Here is a 19,838-nt window from a genome sequence, read left to right as displayed (position 1 = left end):
TATTTTATTCTTCTTATATAAAAAACATTAATTGCACCGATGTACATACAAGTATCTTCAATTCTGTAACATGTAACAATGAGATAGAAAATATATAATTAAAATTAAAGACAAGAGGAGAAAATACCATTGGTATTACTCTAATGATGCTAAAATGTCTGTTTAATTAATACTTGTGTCATTATTACTTTCAGTATCACTGCTTAGGGGATCTCGGTGCTATCAACTCTTCAGTCCAGGAGGAGGGTTTGAGGAAATTAGTTGGAATGCGTGTTTTTGGATGTGTTAATTTACGGTGGTTGAGGGGTTTTGTGAAATTTTCGATAACGGGAGTGGATTTCATCTTGGTCGAAAGAAATGTTTACGTATGTATGTTTAGTTTCGTTCAGTACATAAATCGGAGCATCAGGGGTTTTTGGTAAAATTAAGGATTGGGCAGTTTGGATGCATCCGAACCCCACAATTCATATCGGCTTAACTAGTGTTTTAAAAAAGCCTTTTATTTTTGAGAGGTAAGTCAGAGCGTTTGTCAAGAGTCATGCAAAAGCCCATAATCGTATATATCGCGTCATAACTTTTTGAAGTTTCAGTAGTTTCAGGATTCAATTTCAATCGTTTGTCGTGGTACAGTCCCAGTCTTGTCTATGGTTGGGAGTAGAATATTATTTATGAATACTGGAGGGGAGATGTTTTTAAGGAGAGCGGAGATAATATGGATGGATATGTAGGTGTTAAATTTTATTATTTTTGTCCACCCCAAGACTGTAGTAGTGTCGTGTTTTTGTTTTTTTTTGCTGGGGTTTCCGACATCTAGGTCATTTCAGCCCCCCACTAAGTCTATATTCTATATTCTACCCGTTCAAACACAACATTCATACAAATAAATACATTTATACACTTAAATACATCCATACAGTACACTCATTCCGTTTGGTCGGTGGAATACTTGATATTCCTCCACCGACCTACACTTAAACTAAACTAGATTGGGGTCGATGGGCTACTTTTATAAATATTCCGCCATCGACCCCGAACACACACTCACTCGCTTTCATCGTTCGAGGAGCGATGATGACGTTATATTCACACTCACCCCTCGCCATTCACGCTAATAAATACATGCACACAGATAAAACAGTAGTGTCGTGTTGTTGAAGGTTTCGAGTTGAAATGACGAACATCTATATCGTCTGCAAATGTAAGAATGGTGGTTGAAGAGGTGATGGAATGGGAGAACCTGTCAGTGAGATAACTTTGCAGTAGGAAACGTGGAGGAAACCCCTTGAGCATTTAGAGCAAGCCCGGGTGCCAAGCAAGGCCCCAGGATAGTCCTGTCCCAACTCAACTGAGGAAGAGATAATGTCTACCATAGATGGAACAGTTGGTTAGTTGAATGGCAGTTGTAACAACCAAATTGGTCTAATACTATTTTTTGAGAATTTAGGATTAGAAGCTTTTTAATAGGACCTTTTCTAAAAGTTTCCTAAAATCGATATTTTAATATAAATTCGTATATGTTCCAAAAAAAGTCTAACCCTTTCATAAAATTAATTGAGTATTTACCTTTTATTTAAAAGCATAGATTTAAACTGCTAAAAGTTTAACTGTTAAACCTAAGATCTAAGATCTAGGAGCGTTTTGCGTCTTCCAAATGCTTCGAACCGATCAAACCGCTATGCTTTCTTCTAAACCATCATCATCACTCCATCAAAAATTATCCTAACAGCCAGAGCTGCGGTTTTCCGGTGGGGGCAATAAATGATGTGTATGCACTATTTTTAATTGGTAAAACACCTTGTAAAAACAAATTTCAAACAAAACTGTAGTATAAAAACATTATAAAATTAGAAACCTAAGAAGAACTTCCATTACCAGAAAGTGTAAACAATAAGTACTAAATTAAAATTACTTAAAAACACAAAAAAGAAAAAAATAAATAAAACACTACGGACTTATTTTACATCCAAATGCAATTAGATATATAGTTACAGTTATACTAATAGAAATTAATAACAATTTTTGAATTGTCAATAATTTTAAAAAAATATAGTTAAAGAACATAGAACAGTGTTAAAAAAATGTTGTTTTTTCATTAATACAGTTAATTTTAAACAAATATATAAAATTATTTTCAAAAATGGTTTATTAAATTAAGCGATACTGTTGCCCACTAAATTAAAAACTTTAGAATACGATCACGAATTTTCCAATTTAATCGATTATCACGATAAAAATAGTGTGAAACTGGTCCATACGAATTCGGGCTATTGGTCCATGACCTTATGACCTTTGTTGAGGAATCCTTGGAGTATCCATGGTGACCCCACCCAACGTTTCCCTACCCTCTTTCTTAACTACCTCTTTTTATTATTGCCCCTCATTCAGAAAATTCTTTTTTTTGTGTGTGTGTTCTTTATGAAAGGACATTGAGTATATGAGCGGTTGTTTCATTTTTTTCTTAAATTGGTTTGTCAACTGTTGTTATAATCATTTATTTATAATGGTTGTTGTTTAGTTTTGTCGAGTTTTATTCTTGTTACAGTTAATACATAGAATATAAAATATTTTCCGCGTAGGAGATAATATAAGATAAGAAGATATATAGATAAGAATTCAGAAAAATAATAATGACATTTTTTTTTAAATAATTTTATGATGGTATTGAATCTAAGCCTAAACATTGTAAGTTTGGTATGTTTTTTGTTTTTAATTGCGTTATAAATAAATTTTTTAATATTTTTAACCATATGACTTTTCCCGTTAAGTGTATGAACAAAGTCCTTTGACGAGAGTCTCTTTCTTTAATAATTCTGCTGACTCTTTGCCGACGTTTGATGTATAATTAGCTAATTTCATTTCCAGGCAGAAAACAAAGGTTTCTTTGTCCCAACATGTTTGTCATAACACGTTTATTGCGACTCTCGTGTGCACTGCTATAAAAATGCTATCTAACAATTCATGTCCCGATGTAGGGCGAAGGGCTTAAATGCAGATGGAACTAGAAAAATTAAACTTTTTATCTGTTTCCTGACGACACTTTTTACCATGGAGGTAATTTTGACAGAACGGAGATGGGTGGCTGTCTAAATGTATAAAAGATTGACATGCTGTTAAAGAAAATTGGTTTTTGGCCCTTCCAACTTTCGTGCTCGGGGTCGACAAGAGAAGCATATACTGTTTTAGTCTACTTTCTTCAACAACGAGAAGAGGCCCTCATTTATTTTTCAAGGCGAATGAAATAAGTGTTCGGAAATCAGATCTGCTGGTTTATTACATTGCATGTCCGCACATCACAAAGGGAAAATTTGTCAATTTCACTTCCATTAAATATCGTATCTCAAATAGAATTTTAAAAAATAGATTATTGATTAAGATAAGACGTTTAGGTTGAAATGTTTTCCGTAATAATAGTTGAACAAATTTTCTGGATGGAAAACTTTAAAATTATTCACTATTTATTTCAGTAAACCAAAGGTTATTCTTTATTGTTGTACCACAGCTTTCTATACTGCGGTAACAATTGAATTTGTTTTCTTCTTTTGGACCATATATTGATCAAGAGTGTTCTTTAAGGTTTTTACAAGTTAATAAGTAAACAGCTTTGCATGTAGTACTTGGGAGCTAAATACTACATGACCTTGGTCATACCCAGGTTGTTAGACCAAATATTGCATTACATACACTGCATATAGTAGTTCCATATGGTAGCACAAATATACCAAAGAAATACAAAAAGTGCTAAGCTTGTAAATGGTACCCATGACTTGTCATCAATACCCAGCAATACTCAAATGTCACACATACCAGTAAATTTGAAAAGGATAGCGGTGATTGACGAATTCAATGGACAGTGTTAACGAATCATTTAATGCTGACCTATGATTTATCAGGAAAAAATACACTCTAAAGTGGTTCCAAACCTAAGATCTACTCAAAACTATTCTGAAGTTGCCTAAATGCCATAAAAATGGTATTTATTCCAAATATTTGATTTATTGTATCTATCTAATTTATCGGACTTATAAATTGTCTAATGCTACAGTGGCTAACAGGCCCTCATGAAAGTTCAGGCAACGAGGCAGCAATTTTAAACGCGAACCTCGGAAAAATACATACGCTCACTATAGTGACACGAACACAAACCACATTAAAAAAAGACTAGAACCTTGGGTAACTGAAGAATGTACCACATGCTGAGAGCACTAGGTACATGCTACTATGTAAACTAGGAATGAGGCAAGCAAAATGAATACTAGCAAAAACAACCCATTGGGGAAAGGAAAAAAATCCTATTCAAAAGAATGGAATATTAATGCCATAACTCTAACTGTTCATTTCCGGGACATCTTCAGTACAGTGCCATTAAAAATTGAACTTATCGACATATGGGCATGTCGTTTATGGTTAGAAGAAGAACAATCAAAGAAAATGCTTTGTATGTAAAACCATTCTTGAGCTATGTATCTCTTGATATCATACACAAAAGAAATATTATTTACACCTAATTAAGCCACTTATGGTGTGACATTTGAGTATTTGCGGGGTGTTGATGACAAGTGATGGGTACGACTTGCTAAGCTTAGAACTTTTTGTATTACCTTTCTTTTATTAAATGGCAAAAAGGAGGGAAAATTCAAAAGGTGGGGTTGAGATAGGAAGTTGGTGTCCGAGTGGATCGAAGTCACGATAGCTCAAGTGGTAGAGCAGCGGCGTACCAAGCCGAAGATCGTGGGTTCGAATCCCGCTCGTGCCATTGACTTTTTTATCTCAACTGAAAACCTTAATTACCTGCAGATAAGTTTAGCACCACAATCGGTCAATAGGTGCCTGGGGGAGAATGCTTCTTCAGAGAAACTGCAAGCACCGTGTTGGTCGACGCCAATTTTTTTCAACTGTCTATTCATAAATAATTTTTATTTATGCTGTATAAATATGCACTAGCTGTGTATATATATATTATGGGTTTTCCTTAATTAGATGATGAATTTTGCATACTGCGCTCTTTGACATATTTTGTACACATTTTTCTGTACGTATCGGACACCTGAGACTTATTCATGTAATTTATTTTTTAATCCAGGTAATAGTGGTTGTATTTCTTTTATGATAACGTGGTAAGTCCTAAAGCATCTTAACCTGTCAATTGGTATGTGGGGGGGTTTTCTTCCGAGAATGAGCAAGTACCGTGTTAGTTGATGCCAATTGTTCTCAAGTGCCACAGTGCCCCGTTCCGACTCTTGTTAGAATTGATGCATTCTGTAGTTTCTTTTTTTCAAATCTCGCCAGGAGGTTTATGGATCGTTTGTTGTTGCTGTAGTGAGTGATTTCCACTGTCTCAAAAAAAACCTTAATTAATTGTAATATATTAATTGGTCAAGCGGACCACGAAATTAGTGAATTATTTACATCATAAAAGAAACGAAAATCTTCCACTGGAAATACAATATCAGAGATCATCAGGAACCTACACTTAATTTTAAGGTTTATCTGCATTTAAAATTATCCTTTCTTATGAATGATTTGCCATTGGGTTCATGTTAATCACTCTTGCGTTTCATGTCATCCCACCTAGTGCGTGGTATGGTTCCCTGCAATATTATAGTAGATGAACACATGCAATTTCGTATTTTAATTAAACAGAAACTAAAACCTTTCCACGTTCTCGATTCAAGGACAACACTAGCTACCTCTATTCCAGTTATTATAATTTAGTGTTATTTCAAATTTTACATACAAAAATTAATTAATAAAATAGAATAGTTGAATATATTCGCCAAAATAACAGTGCTTTACGTGTAACAACACTCGGTGTGGTATCCAAATCCTTCTTACAGTTTTATATGATTAAACAAAAATCTAAAGCCAACGCCGGGAATTGAACCAAGATCTGCTGCGTGACATACACGACAATCGATGTTGGCCCTTATAAATAGTTAAAAATCGGATAATATACTTAATTTGTGATAACTGATCCAATTATTTTCTTTGTGAAATACAAGAGGCGTAGGTATCCTACTATCGACTTAATCTAGAAGAAGGGGTCGGCGCACATTAAATTTTTTCGATAATTTTCATATCACATTCCAAGAACGATGTCGGAATTTAAATCAATATCCGCTAATTTGAAAAATATGACCAAACACCCTTATGACTTCCGTGCTCACCAACAAAATATTTACTTCTCTTAAAAAACTTGTCAAACTTTGAAATTCTATTTTAATAATGAAACAAACCATTAGAAAATAGAAATAAAGTATGTGGTTAAATATTAAATAATTCATTGTGACAGATTTAACTTGGATTGTTTCTAATTTTTCATTTCACCATTTCAATGATGTGTTTTTAGAAATGTACATAAGAAGTTGAAGTCGTGAGGACCGGTCAAGAATGAGGTAGTTTACAAAAAGACTTTTTTTACCGACGTTTCCACCTTTATTCGGATCATCATTAGGTCCTGGGTAAATTAGAAAACATATATTGCTTGGAAAAAATGCAATTTATAGTTACATCTTAAATTGTATTTTTTCCAATCAACATATGTTTTGTAATTTACCAAGTCTTGAAGATGTCCCGAATAAAGGTTGAAACGCCGCCAAAAAAAACAAAAACAGGACTTTCTAAACTACTTCATTCTTGACCGTTCCTCACGACTCAAATTATGAAACAACAGGTCACTAAAAAACACACAATGCACATAATGCTGAAACGCCACAAGGAAGATTGAAAACGACAATGACTAGATTCAAATCATAAGAAAAATTGAATATATGAAAAACATATGTGGTGTTAATGATTATTGGGAAATCCTGAGATGCGTTCTGGTATGACGTAGGTTTTCGAAAAACATTTTCTTTATCGTGCCAACGTTTCGATCTTTATTGAGATCATCTTCAGGTTTCAATAAAGTTCTAAACGTTGGCACAATAAACCTAAGGTTATCTAAAACCTGTCTCACCAGACAGCATCTCTAAACTACGGTCACTAAACACCACACATTTTTAAGCCATATATTTTCTTTCTTAGGGTCCGTTGGGTTTTTTATGTAATTAATAATTGATTTTATCGTTGATTTAACATAAGTAGGATTGTATGTTAAAGATATGTTAAGTTTGGTGTTACGTGACCATAGGTTTAGTCTGAATAGTTAAATATTTCCTTTAGATTATTACACTAGCTTGCTAAATCAAAAAATAATCAAATATATCACACAGATAGTTAATTTTGCGCAATTGAAACTTTAGTCTTATTATATGCATGTTTTGAAATGACATAGATCCTGTATTTTACTAGTTTAACAGCCTCAGAATTGAACAGACCGCAGATATGGATTAGTATATCAAAAACAGCCTCTAATATAAAGAAGACGTTTTGAGTAACTTGAAATTCTTTTTTATAAACCAAGAAGTATTTATTGCAGGAAAAGCCCAAAAGGAATAAAGATTAATTTTTGATTCAATGTCGGTAGGCTGTTTTCTGGATAAAAATGTGAAAATTGTTGATATTATTTTCACTCATTCATCCTACTTTACAAATGCATAATTATATGTTTTTACAGATAACTTGTATCATTTTTTAAACTATACGACATCTGCCATTCATATTTGTTAAATTGCATTTAACTCTTCAGCTATGATGGTTTAATTTTTAAATCTAATAACAACAATAATTTATTTTTTACAACCTGTTGGTAATAATGAAAATGTTTTTCTAAAACCTACGTCACACCAGACCGCATCTTACGATCTCCGAATAATTAATATGACAAACCTTAAGTTGACGTACTTACGTTGAACAATACCGTTCAGGGCAAAGCTATTTATTACGTCTGGTCATTATTTTGTCGTTACACAGTACTGAATTTATCTAAAAAATCTCGACGACTTATAGTCCTCGTGTGAAAAAAACAATTCACTATGGGTAAACAGGTTTACAATTATGCGGTCGAGTGCACATTGATATATCTAGCGGAAAAGAGAACTTGTTGGAAAGTGCTACCAATTTGCCGTTGTGATAATTCCCAAAGTGAGGTTTGGCATGAGCCCAGATAACCGTTGTCTCTTCCTATTAATTTGCCCGGTTTATTCCGCCGGAATTCGATTGTATTCTCGGCTCATTAATTTATAATATGTAATATAGAACAAAACCGTTATAGGTGAAATGATTTAATAAACGTTCGCAAAAGTCATTTAATAGTAAAATTGAAATTGGACATTTTTTTTAAGATGTCCAAAACAACAACTTTGCCTCTCTGTCTATAGAATGTTGATTTTCGAAATATGTAACTTAGCCTTGTTCAATTGTTCGAAGTACGAAACGGTTATACATCATGACGCCTCATTTTCTGTAATATTCTGGTTTATACCGTGATAATCTCACTCTACCCCGGACCGAACAGTGAACCTGAGCGTGATTTTCGCTCAGAAACTGGAAGGGTTTACCTACGGAACTTAATTAGTTAATCACTTGTAAAAGTTTATCTCGGACCTTCCTTCCAGACATTGATTTATAGGAGCTCTGGTTAATTCATCTTGGGTCCTTAAGACTTCAAGCTCTTCATTCCATTATACAAAATAGATTTCATCGACATGATCGCATAATATACGAACACATTTTTAAAACTCTTAGCAGCTTTACATATTTAAAAAAATTTCCTTAATCAATGAACATTTTATGGGAATAGGGACCGTTAAATATATATTTAATTAAACTACAAACTTATGCACAACCTGAAACTAGTCCTATGAGATCGAAAGCTTCAAAAATGCTCTATATTTTTGTTTAATTTTCTTTTACATATGTGAGTCAAATTCTAATCTATCTTCATGAATTTCAATCTCGCCATCTCTTACCCTATTTGAATAGTCTCGCCTTTTACGTATATTCTTTGTGTGAAACTACCTTCTCAGCTAACACATCGTCTATAAAGTCCGATCATCAAGGGTTGTGTATCGTTTTTATAGCTTAAAGTGGGCGTCAGTGGGAAAAATCCGAGCTCGATCAGAAAATCGCTTCTCTCGAAAAGTTGTATTTTATCACCTTTCAATACCTTTCTCCAAAACTCTATTCCAGGAAAGCCATCGTAGCGATCAAGTCGTTAAAACAACAATGAGAAAAGCATAAATATTCTTATCTATGGAGAGAAAAGGTGTAAAACGTCAAAAATTGAAGATATTGAAAAATTAACGATCCACAATTTTTTTTATAGTTTACGCCACCTTTAGCTACGAAATCGCAATTCACTAAAACAAATAAAAACCATTGTTTCTAATTGAACGAAATAGTATCTGAAAGAATTACCGAAAAAAGCAACATTCTTCCTCTACTTTAAACAAATTAATGACCTTGACAAATTGCTAAACAATGGTAAAATTTTAGAATTTCATTATTAACCAGAAAGTAAAAATCATTCTTGAAGAAATACCTATCAAAAGTAAAATATATGGAGTAGAAGTAGTTTAAAATCAAAATTTGAAAAAAAAACGAGCTGTCCGGCGAAAAATAGTCTCATAGCTTAAAGCATAGTTGGATTTTAACTGCTGTTTAAATTACACCTCTATATTTCTATGATATGTATTTTCTACTTATGCATTCTGGTTATATTTCGTGAGACTTCACATAATATTTCTTTCACATTTAACTAGCTTACACAGTTGATTATTAAAGCTAGTATTCCATAGTAGCAATTGTTCAATTATTTCAAAACCAATTTGTTGTTTATGAATTTAATAAAATGAATGTATGGATTTTATAGCCGCACGCTTTAAAAATTTAATTGATTGTTATTTTTTTCATTTATTTAACAAACTGTTCACACCTTATCCAGACTATGATTTTATTAACTGAAATAAATATTTCACTATTTAGTCCTTCCTAGCAACATAGAATTTCATGTAGTTTCGGGGCGTCAGATTTCTTGCAAACATTATTTTTTACGGGCTAGTTGTACAATTTGCTTTCTTTCTTGTGGATTGAACGATATTTAATTTTCATTTAATATTAAAATAAAGTTAAATTTAGAAGTATATTGATTGAAAAATTCATTTTAATAATTACAATAATAGCAATGAAAACGGTAAAAATGATTTCATTAATAGAATATTGTATAAATACGAATAGCGAAAAGATATTCAGGATGGTTTGTTGTGAGATTTAAAAAGTATGATGATAGTAGACTGTAAATAGAGTAGAATTCCGCGAAAATGAGCCTTCTAACTCACTCCGTCGAGAAGGCAGATTTTTAAATTTTGAAAAGTTGGGCTATTTTTACAAAAAAGATTTAGGTTTTCTCATTTACCTAAGTATTTTCATCAAAATTGAGGTTATTTTTAAAATTACTTTAAATTGTCTAAAGAATAGGTCATCAACCGAACCTTTTCTGTCCAGCTTATAACCTTTTCTGTATTTAAAAAAACATAAAATTCAAACACTAGAAGACTATGCTGTGAACGAAAACTTCATGAATTGTAGCGACTTTTACAAAAAAAATTTGTTGTTTAATAAGTTTTCGAAGGGTATCCTTCGTAAGGACAGTACATCCTATTTTCTAGAAATATGGTAGATGAAACTTCAAAAAAACCATATATCATAGACAAATCAAGTTTTATACCTGGGAGAAGGTTTGTTTCGAATCGATGATAAAATTGATTTATTAAAAGTTGAAAGTATTAAAAGTTTGAATACTACATCTTAAAAAAAAATAAATTGGGTAAAAACTCTTTTAAGATTTTATTTCCCTAAAATCCATTATTCTAAAATAAATCGATCTAGCCTTTAAACATTTAAACATTAACATCTAAAATTGTTTAAGTAAATTCTTCAATTTGTTTTTAAGATATGGTATAAATTAACCATAGTTTAATCAAGAACGTTAACCGCATAATCAAGAAAGTAGAAAGTACCGAGAGGTAAGTTTTTGTTTTTTCAAATTTTTATCTCTGACAAATTTTCAAACATTTCAATGAGTTTATTAATTTGAACAGATGGCTAAGGATACCAGGAATCCAATTAATTTGGTATCGATCCGGAACCTAAAATTTAACTTTTACTGATGATTTCAGTCAGTTATTCTTACACGCCGCCTTTTTCCCAATCAAATTTTTCAATCAAAAATGGACGTTGATTTTATTCATTCTATTGGCATTCAATGTTTTTAACACCTCAATTTTTTACGGATTTCCGTTTAATAATGCTTGTTTTGCCTATCAAGAGTGGTTTAAATGATTTGTTTGTTAAACATTAATATTTATTTTATTGCAGGATGCATTAATAATAAATTGAATAATTATTCGTTAATTTGTTGTTATAATTTAATTTTTTAATAAATTTTTTATCGCTTATAGAAAAATATTACCCTATTAATGTTAAAGTTACGGTTACTTTTTGTAAATATTTTGATAGTTTGGTATCGTGTCGTTTAGGTTAAAAATTTTAATTTTAATTATGTTCGTGTTTACTTAATACAGTTATTGAAAAATATTAAATCTATTTTGGTGAAATGTCACTCTTTAAGATTTGATTTATCTTTTTATACCTGATGTTTAATTATCAATTTTTTAACTTTAACACAAATGAATTGGTTCTGAATTTTGTAGAAATTTAGTGTACAGAGGGCTAAAAAAGGCCCGGTTTTATTTATCCCAGTGAATGTCACGGAGTGTAGCTTCGCACAATGGCACGGGCCGAGGGCTCGCTTTATATTTCTCAATGTATTCGCCGTTATGTTAAATTTTTCAAGCAGTTCTATAAACGTTTGAATCAATAAAATTGCCCAAAAGAGGAAATCGATCATGGCTGGATTTTGTATTTTAATTTCAAACAAAAAGAAGTTTGCGAATTCCTTCTTTTATATTAGCAGTTAGGCAAACAGTTTTCATTGACATTCTATTTACAAACTCTATGGATTGCTGTGCTACGATTGCAGTTATCGGACATTTCGATTTTCTGCTTTATTAAGTATTTAAGAACCATCATGGTGGGGTTTTAGTCATTCTTCAATACTCAGTTGGCAATATGTATCACCCTAACAATAAAGGCGAAAGAAGAAATAAAGAAAAGCAACGTGCCGGATGATTTAAAAATAATGTTTAGAAGGCAGGAAATTGTTTATGTATTTTCTTATATAGTTCAGATAATAAACAATCGATTTAAAACTATCAATAATCGAAAATATTAAATGAAAATAAAGTTCGTTTGTAGGTTGTACTAATGAATTACCTTTGCAGGAATGAAGCTAGTGTCTACAAAAAAGACTAGCATGGACTAGCACAGAATCATGTTTGGTTGATTGAGAGATGGTCAGATTATGTTGCATCCAGAGAAGGCGGGAGCCGGGCAGGAGGTAGCGTTTGACAACCTCCCATCCTCACCGATTGGGACAACATCCCAACTCATATTCTTATCTGTGTGGTGAATCGACTGGCACGGCACCCACCCAGCTCACATCCCAGCCCTGTACTGGCCGAACCGCCCTCCCCCCTACCAGGGAATTTCCTACGGCGCAGGATTTCTCCCTTATCTCCAACCCTATCAGTGTTTAATGCTTAAGTTAGGGTTTCGCCTTTCCAGACGGTCCTGGCGTTCTTGTATTCTTAAAGATCGTAAAAAGCTAAATTAAAAATTATGGTGAATGAAATTCAAATGGACATGCTACGACAAACACTCTATAAAATAAGTTCTTCCCCCAAAAATTACTGTTTAGTTTTGCACCTAACATCTCACATATCTCATATTATGAAGATAAATGATCTTTTTTTGTTTTAAAAGTATACGTTTAAATTTTGATACATAAATTTTATAACATAACCTACAAGTATATCTCATATTATGTTTGATATACATACACACAAAGACAAAAACACCGGCCATTCATATTTAGTTGTTTCTTTACAAGCGTTACAACAATTAATATATCGTTACATTAATTGCAAAATAATTATTTAAAGGTTAACCAAATTAAACTAGTTTAGAAATTCATGGGTTTTAATAAAAATTATTCGGTTTGAATGAATATTCAACAAACCACCTGAAAATCATTTAGTGATAGATAAAAATTCAGCTAATCATTTATTACCTGGTTTTGCCCTTAAGTCTATTTAAAATTAAAAATATTATAATTAAAATATAGCAAATCTTGGAATGTTAATTTATTGGAAACCTCACTCTAATTTTTCACTTGTATTTTTTCCTTACTTCTTTAAAAAAATAACCTCACTGTTCTTTAATATTTCACCATTGGCCCCTTTCATAAGACACAGTCACGATAATAAATGCATTTACTCTTTATAGAAAAACAAAAAATACAAAAGAAAAGATCCCTCCAAAATGGAAAACATGCTTGTTTCTTTCGGCTGTTGGAACAGGGGACTATTCACTCTCATGTATGATCAGCTACCTCACATCGGGTGGTAATCCTGCATAATCTCCATAAGAAACCGAGGAATGGCAACATTCAAGGTAAGACACATCGAGCAACATTTCTCTAACATACGCGAACATTGGCCCAAAAGTAAGTGTCCGTGTGATAACCTCCCATTCTTCTTATTCGGCCTATTCTTAGTCGGTCATGCATGATCCTTATAATAATCTTTGATAAGGCCTGATAAAATTAAGATTATTTTTATTTAAATATTACACATCATATCATCATAAATTGTCAGTTTTCCTGATACCTCCTGTAATTTTTCACTCGTATTTTTGTTTTTTATAGTTTTATTTATTTATTTTAAAAATAGCAGCAGTAATTTTTTTTTTCAATTGGTTTTTTCGTAAATAATTTTTTGAAATACGAATATAGTAATCTGAAAGAGAGAAGCCCGGAAAATGCAAAATATAATCTATAATATATATTACCAATATAAATAAGATATCGTAGGATCATTTTTTAAAGTCGTTTTAGTCAATTTGAAAACGTTTATAAATAGACTGGGTCATTTATTTTTTACATTTAAGTCTGCTTATTACAACAGTTTTTTTGATAATTTTTCTAATGTGTACACTAAATTAATGTGTAATAAACGTAGGAAATTCCTCTTGGCAAGTTGATCCAATAATATATGGCATAATAACGGAATAATTCATTTCTAAAGCAGAGGTATGCAAAGCGTTTTCGTGAATATTTAGAATTTTAATGCGTTATTAAGAGCGAAACCAGGTGATAAATTGTTAGTTAAATTGATTCTGCACTAAAGGACCTTCCCGTGTTTTGGAGATTTTTCTTTCAAGCCATTATAAATAAATAATGTTTATTAAGACTCGTGATTTACTGATCTCGTTCCAGATGGTTAGCTGTAAAATAAGTATGTTGTAATTAATATAAAGGTAAAATGGGCATCGGTGGCCGCAACGGTTTAGGCGTCGACACTGTAAGGTAAAGGTCCAGGGTTCGAATCCAGCAGCCCTGCATTCGAACCCGATATACTTACAAATGGGCTTTTTTTCAAAAACACCGGCACCCCGATGGTTGATATAACCTCTGCTGTTGCGAACACTCGTATAANCGTGATATGTGCTGATCTATAACCAGATTGATATGGATAAATTATATTTTTAGATTCAAGATATTGATTAAGTTGTAAAAACACTATTTTATCTAGAATTTTTCCTAACGTACAGAAAATATTTATGGGTCTAAGAGGTGCAGTCTTTTGGAGGTGATTTTTTCACTAATGGAATAACAAATGACCTTTTCCAATTTTCCAGATATACTCCAACTTGCAACGAATTTTTATAAATGTGTGTGTGTGTGTGTGTGTGTGTGTGTATTTATTTACTTCAAATTCCAAAAAACTGAATTATTCAAAATTTACAGAAACAAACTTTACTTTGAAATAGAAACAATTACAATTATTCTAATTTATAATAGTATTTTATTTTTAATAAACAAGGAATTAGTTTTGAACATTACAAAATTCTAATGTATTTAGTTACTTAAATTATAAACTCGTAGGAACTCTACGTTCCGGCCTTCCGAGGTTCTCACTGAAGATGGCGTAATGCCTAAACGCATTTGAGTAACTCAAAACCTCACGAGTGGACACAGACCCAGTAAGTGGCCCTGGCCGGTTCAGTATGAATTTATCTACTCGCAGAGCAAAACCCATTACAACCCAACAATAAACACAACATTAATAAACCCAATACAATAATTTAAATACCTAATAAAATAATTAAATTAGACGTTTTTAATAAACAAGGTTACTATCAAGTATGTGGACTACCATTCCCAAAATAAATTGGTTGAAAACATTGGAGATTATTTAGTTTTTTCGATAAACAACTTTCAGAAATAATTTTTGCACATAACTTTAGAACGGTTGAATTCAGCATCAAGAAACCTTTCAAAAAATGGATTGATCTTGCTATTTGAAATATGTTATTACCTCATGAAAAACGAGACAAAGAAGAAATGTTTACCAACCTCGGCTTTATTCCAAAAACGCTCCAATGAAAAAATAGGAGAGGAAATGAAGTTAAACATTCCCTGTACAAGACAAAGTTTCATTTCTGGAATATTATAACTAAGGAAATATGTATTTGCTTTTAAACAGAGAAAAGGTCTCCAATTTTATGTAATTCTGAAATAATAATGTTAAACCAGTTTTCAGTCAAATTTTTAGTCAGCATCCCTTGATTTATATTCACTGTAACTTTTTTTATTCAATTAAAAATGATTGTATGTCTAAAAAAAATTCTTTATATTGTCCAGGTACCGTTCCTACGGTTTTTGAGAACGGAATTAGTTTAGATTTTTTTCGAAGTAGTCAACAATAAATGAGATGATATTTTTAGTATATTTTAGGTTTAAATTATCACAGCGTACATCAACATATTTAGTTAGTACAATATTTGCAGTGGTAAATATCAAATAAATGTAATAAATAAAATTAAAAATTAAATTAGCACAAAATGTCCGATGTAATAATTTACGATTACGTTTCAGATTAATACTGTAATAATTAATACTTAAATCTACGTTTTAGATTAATACTTACGTCACAAATTGTTCTATATTATTACATTTTTTACTTAGTATCTAAGGATGTCGTGAATGGTATAAATCTCTTATCTGTTAGAAACAAATTATTCCAAATTTTTAGATGTAATTATTCATAATTACCGAGGTAATGTCCAGCCGGCTGACAGCGAGCGTCCTTGCCAGTTCCTCATATTTTCTAAATCGTGTTTTCTTAATTACGAGTACCTATTGAATGATAGTATATCCCTTCTAGATAGCATGATAGATTATTTACTCTCTCACATATTTAACCTTTCAACACATTAATCTTGTTTAGTGGGACTAAGAAAACGCGATGCTACTGGAGATTCACCCTTAAAACTACTCTCTCTCCCACTCCCTCCCTCTCTCTCCTCTTTCTGTCTCTCCCAAGTACACACATACATACATACAAATTTGTAAATACGTTATTTTTATTAAGTTTAATTCACGTAATACCTAACGTAGTGGTATCCAAATGATACAATAAATAATTTAAAAAACAGACACACACACACACACACTATGGGGGGGGGTTTCATCGCCAGTGCATTAACCCTTTTTATATACTACGAACTCCTTAATTAGAATTAGAATTGCGAGACCTCCTAGGAGGCCTCTGGCCTCTCCCTGATAGATCAGGGGGAGTCACCCACCTTGGTGCATAAGCGACTCCGAGGTTGGGCTCTGGTCGGGCGTCATCGACTTCTTTGGTCATTTCGGCGCCCTTACGTTCCCTAAAACTAGTCATTCTCACACTCACTCATACAATAAATACATACAAACTACTATATACAAACCCAATCACACATGCATATCCTCTGTCTGGAATCCGGGTCGGAGGGTACTCGATATTCCGCCCCGAACCGGTTTACCGGAGCAGCGGTGGAGCCTTGAAATAATATGCTGCACCGCCGCCCAACATACTTCTATTCTACCAGAAACTAAAGTTAAAATTAAACTTATAAAATAAATACCCCTCTATATACAACCCATAATCCCAATATCTGTTAGAAACCTAAAAAGTTTGTCCTTGAATTCGCTGCCATGCTCGAGCATTCTTCTATAATCCGGCGGTATTCCATTTCGGTCCCTATACAGGGCCAAGCTGCGACACCCCTCCAACACATGCGACACCGTGAGTCTGTCTACTTGACATGCTGGGCACCTAGGTCGACTCGTGCCAACCAACAGGTACCCATGAGTCGCACGTGTGTGGCCTATCCGCAGGCGGGTCAGGACAACGCTTTCCCTTCGAGATATCCCCTCCGGGCTCCACCGGTCGACCGTCGGCTTAACGGACACCAACGCGTCAGTCGAGTCGGCCCAACGACGCTTCCACTTGTCTAACATCATATTTTTCACTATTCTCTTAACGTCGTCAAGCCGAATCGGGGTGGTCTCAACATCATCACTGTGAGGAACGAGAGTACCCGCTTTCGCGACCAGGTCCGCTCTCTCGTTCCCCTCCAGTCCCCCCTCCTTAATACTGAATATTCTGTCACAGACTTGCCTACACACGCTCAACTATTCTCACCAATAAATACAATCACATGGGTATAAAAGCCACATAGGAAGGGGAAGAGGGTTTCCTATATGCAACCATAAACTGCATTCAAATAATCATATTCAAGTAAGCCTTCTCTATAATCATTGTTATGGTTTAATATTTGTATCCCTTTAGACGTTCACAATCAATTTTTTATAATAAATAATTATAATTATTTATTCACTTAGTGGGCACCGCCTAGGTCTTATCCGATAAGGTTAACTGGGTACGGCCAATTCTTAGGCGAGTTGACTCTATTATATATACAATATATATATTTTATATGTGAAATAAATAAATTTATATATATATATATATAATGTTTTTTAAGATTCTCAAAGCCCTCCGTTTCATTCGTCCATATTTTTTAACCTTTCGGTCGTGGGTCATCCAGTAAGTTTTACAAATAATTATTTTCGTTTCCTGTTGTGCGTCTGATGGGATTCGCTAACGTACTCAAGCATAATAAACATAAACCTCATATGGAGTGGCATTCCTACATGCACTCAATATGGAACCAAAAGATGAGACCTTTCAATTGGGTGGGACGCATAACCGTTCTTCCTTCCCAGACAAACAGGCGCACTTTAGCCTAAATTTTATAATTTTTTTATACATCTAATATTGTTTACAATTTATAATTTTTCTACTTTTCAAGGTTGAAGTATCCTTACAAAATAGTGATTGTACGTTTGCTTGGTAAAAAAAGCCAAAAATATTAAGATAAGACAATTCGAATTTTGATTATTCTTTATTACAAATATAAGTAGTTTTTTTTAAACGAAGCCGTTAAACCGGTAAATAATGCAAATAAAAATGATTATTTAAATCATTTTTATTTTACAATTAAAAATTCTTTCTCAATAAAAAAAGATGAATTGATAAAAACAATAGTAAAAAATACCTCTAAGATTATGATAAGCCATGGCTGGTTATGTCCTTATAATATAAAACACATCATATTTTTATTATTTTTATTTTTATTTTTATTTGTCACTATCAGAATGTTCTAAGAGAATAACTTTGTTGAAAAAGTTCGTCATATAAGTAATAACGCTGATAAATCACATAATATTTTTTAACGCAATGGAAATTAAATCAATATATATACTTTGTCATTTCTCTCTCTAGGAATTGATAGAAAAATGATTAAAATGCTGTACATTTAGTACATTTTTAATATTCCAATATTAAATTGAACATTAAATACAACGTAAACAGTGAATAGATACAAATGATGCAACACTTGTTTTGGTTTAGTGCATATTCTAGATGTAGTAAAAAAAACCATAATTTAACTCTGCTGGTTTAATCAGTAATTAAAAAATTGCATAAACATTCATATAGTTTGTTATATTGTTTAAATAACATAAGAAGGTAGAACTAGCGATTTTAATTTCGTAATTGGAAAAATCCTTTTTATTTATTGCAAGCGCAACTGACCTTTACCCATCGTTCTTACAAGATTTACGATTGGAAATACTACTGCTGTAAACAGCTGAGCTATAGGAGGTAACCGGCCGTAAAGGAGCGAGTTTGATTCTTCCCGTCGGGCATAAAGCGAAGGATATACACATCTGAGAAAGGAAGGAGCGACCAGCTAAAGACCATCCCAGGAATAACGCCGAGCACAAACTCCCCCCACTACACACCTGTGCTAACAAACTATTTTCAACGTTTGTCGTTTTAGTTTGGAGCCAACTACAAGAAAGGTTTTGCATACTTTCGGGCATATGGTTACAGGTAGAGGTATAAAATAGACGATGTAAATGTTTCGTTTACATATTTAAATCTGAATTTTCTGTGTTGATAAAAACAGCATTATAATAGTATGAAAGGATAATTTAATTTTTTTAAATATTATTTGTAATGGGGGGTTAAATGGGGTAAATATTACTTGAGATGGGAAGTTAGTGTCCGAGTGGATCGAAGTCACAATAGCTCAAGTGGTTAGAGCAGCGGCGTATTTAGCCGAAGGTCATGGGTTCGAATCCCGCTCGTGACACTTTAATAAGTAAAATGAAGTATATCTACACTAAAACGCTCCGTGGCCATTTCATTTGTAGACGAAAATCAAATAGATTATAAGACATTTGAAAAAAGACAAAAAGAAGGGAAAATTCGAAAGGTTGGGTTGAGATGCGAAGTTAGTGTCCGAGTAGATGGAAGTCACGATAGCTCAAGTGGTAGAGCAGCGGCGTATCTAGCCGAAGATCGTGGTTTCGAATCCCGCTCGTGACACTGACTTTTTTTATCTCAACTAAAACCTTAATAAATTGAAAGCTATTTCTTAATTTG

General features: G+C 32.9%; 1 protein-coding gene and 1 non-coding gene across 7 annotated transcripts in view; one reads left to right on the top strand and one right to left on the bottom strand.

Annotated features, from left to right (window-relative positions):
• LOC106663893 (small conductance calcium-activated potassium channel protein) overlaps positions 1–19,838 on the bottom strand; it is a 444,847-nt gene that overhangs the window by 206,525 nt on the left and 218,484 nt on the right. Inside the window, exon 1 of one of the 6 annotated variants that reach the window (XM_014389124.2) lies at positions 12,214–12,485. The exons of the other annotated variants lie outside the window; for them this stretch is intronic. Coding sequence (XP_014244610.1) covers positions 12,214–12,255 — 42 coding nt within the window. The 5' untranslated portion in view covers positions 12,256–12,485. Of the gene's footprint in view, positions 1–12,213; positions 12,486–19,838 lie in introns of those variants that run through there. 6 annotated transcript variants of the gene reach the window in all.
• Trnag-acc lies at positions 4,681–4,753 on the top strand. Its single transcript has one exon. It is a non-coding gene; the product is annotated as a tRNA-Gly (tRNA).

The sequence above is a fragment of the Cimex lectularius genome, unplaced genomic scaffold, assembly GCF_000648675.2.
Source record: "Cimex lectularius strain Harlan isolate CLEC.00 unplaced genomic scaffold, Clec_2.1 scaffold41, whole genome shotgun sequence".
Taxonomy (NCBI): Eukaryota; Metazoa; Arthropoda; class Insecta; order Hemiptera; family Cimicidae; genus Cimex; species Cimex lectularius.
Note: the sequence above shows the minus strand (reverse complement) of the source record. Positions and strands in the feature narration are given on the sequence as shown.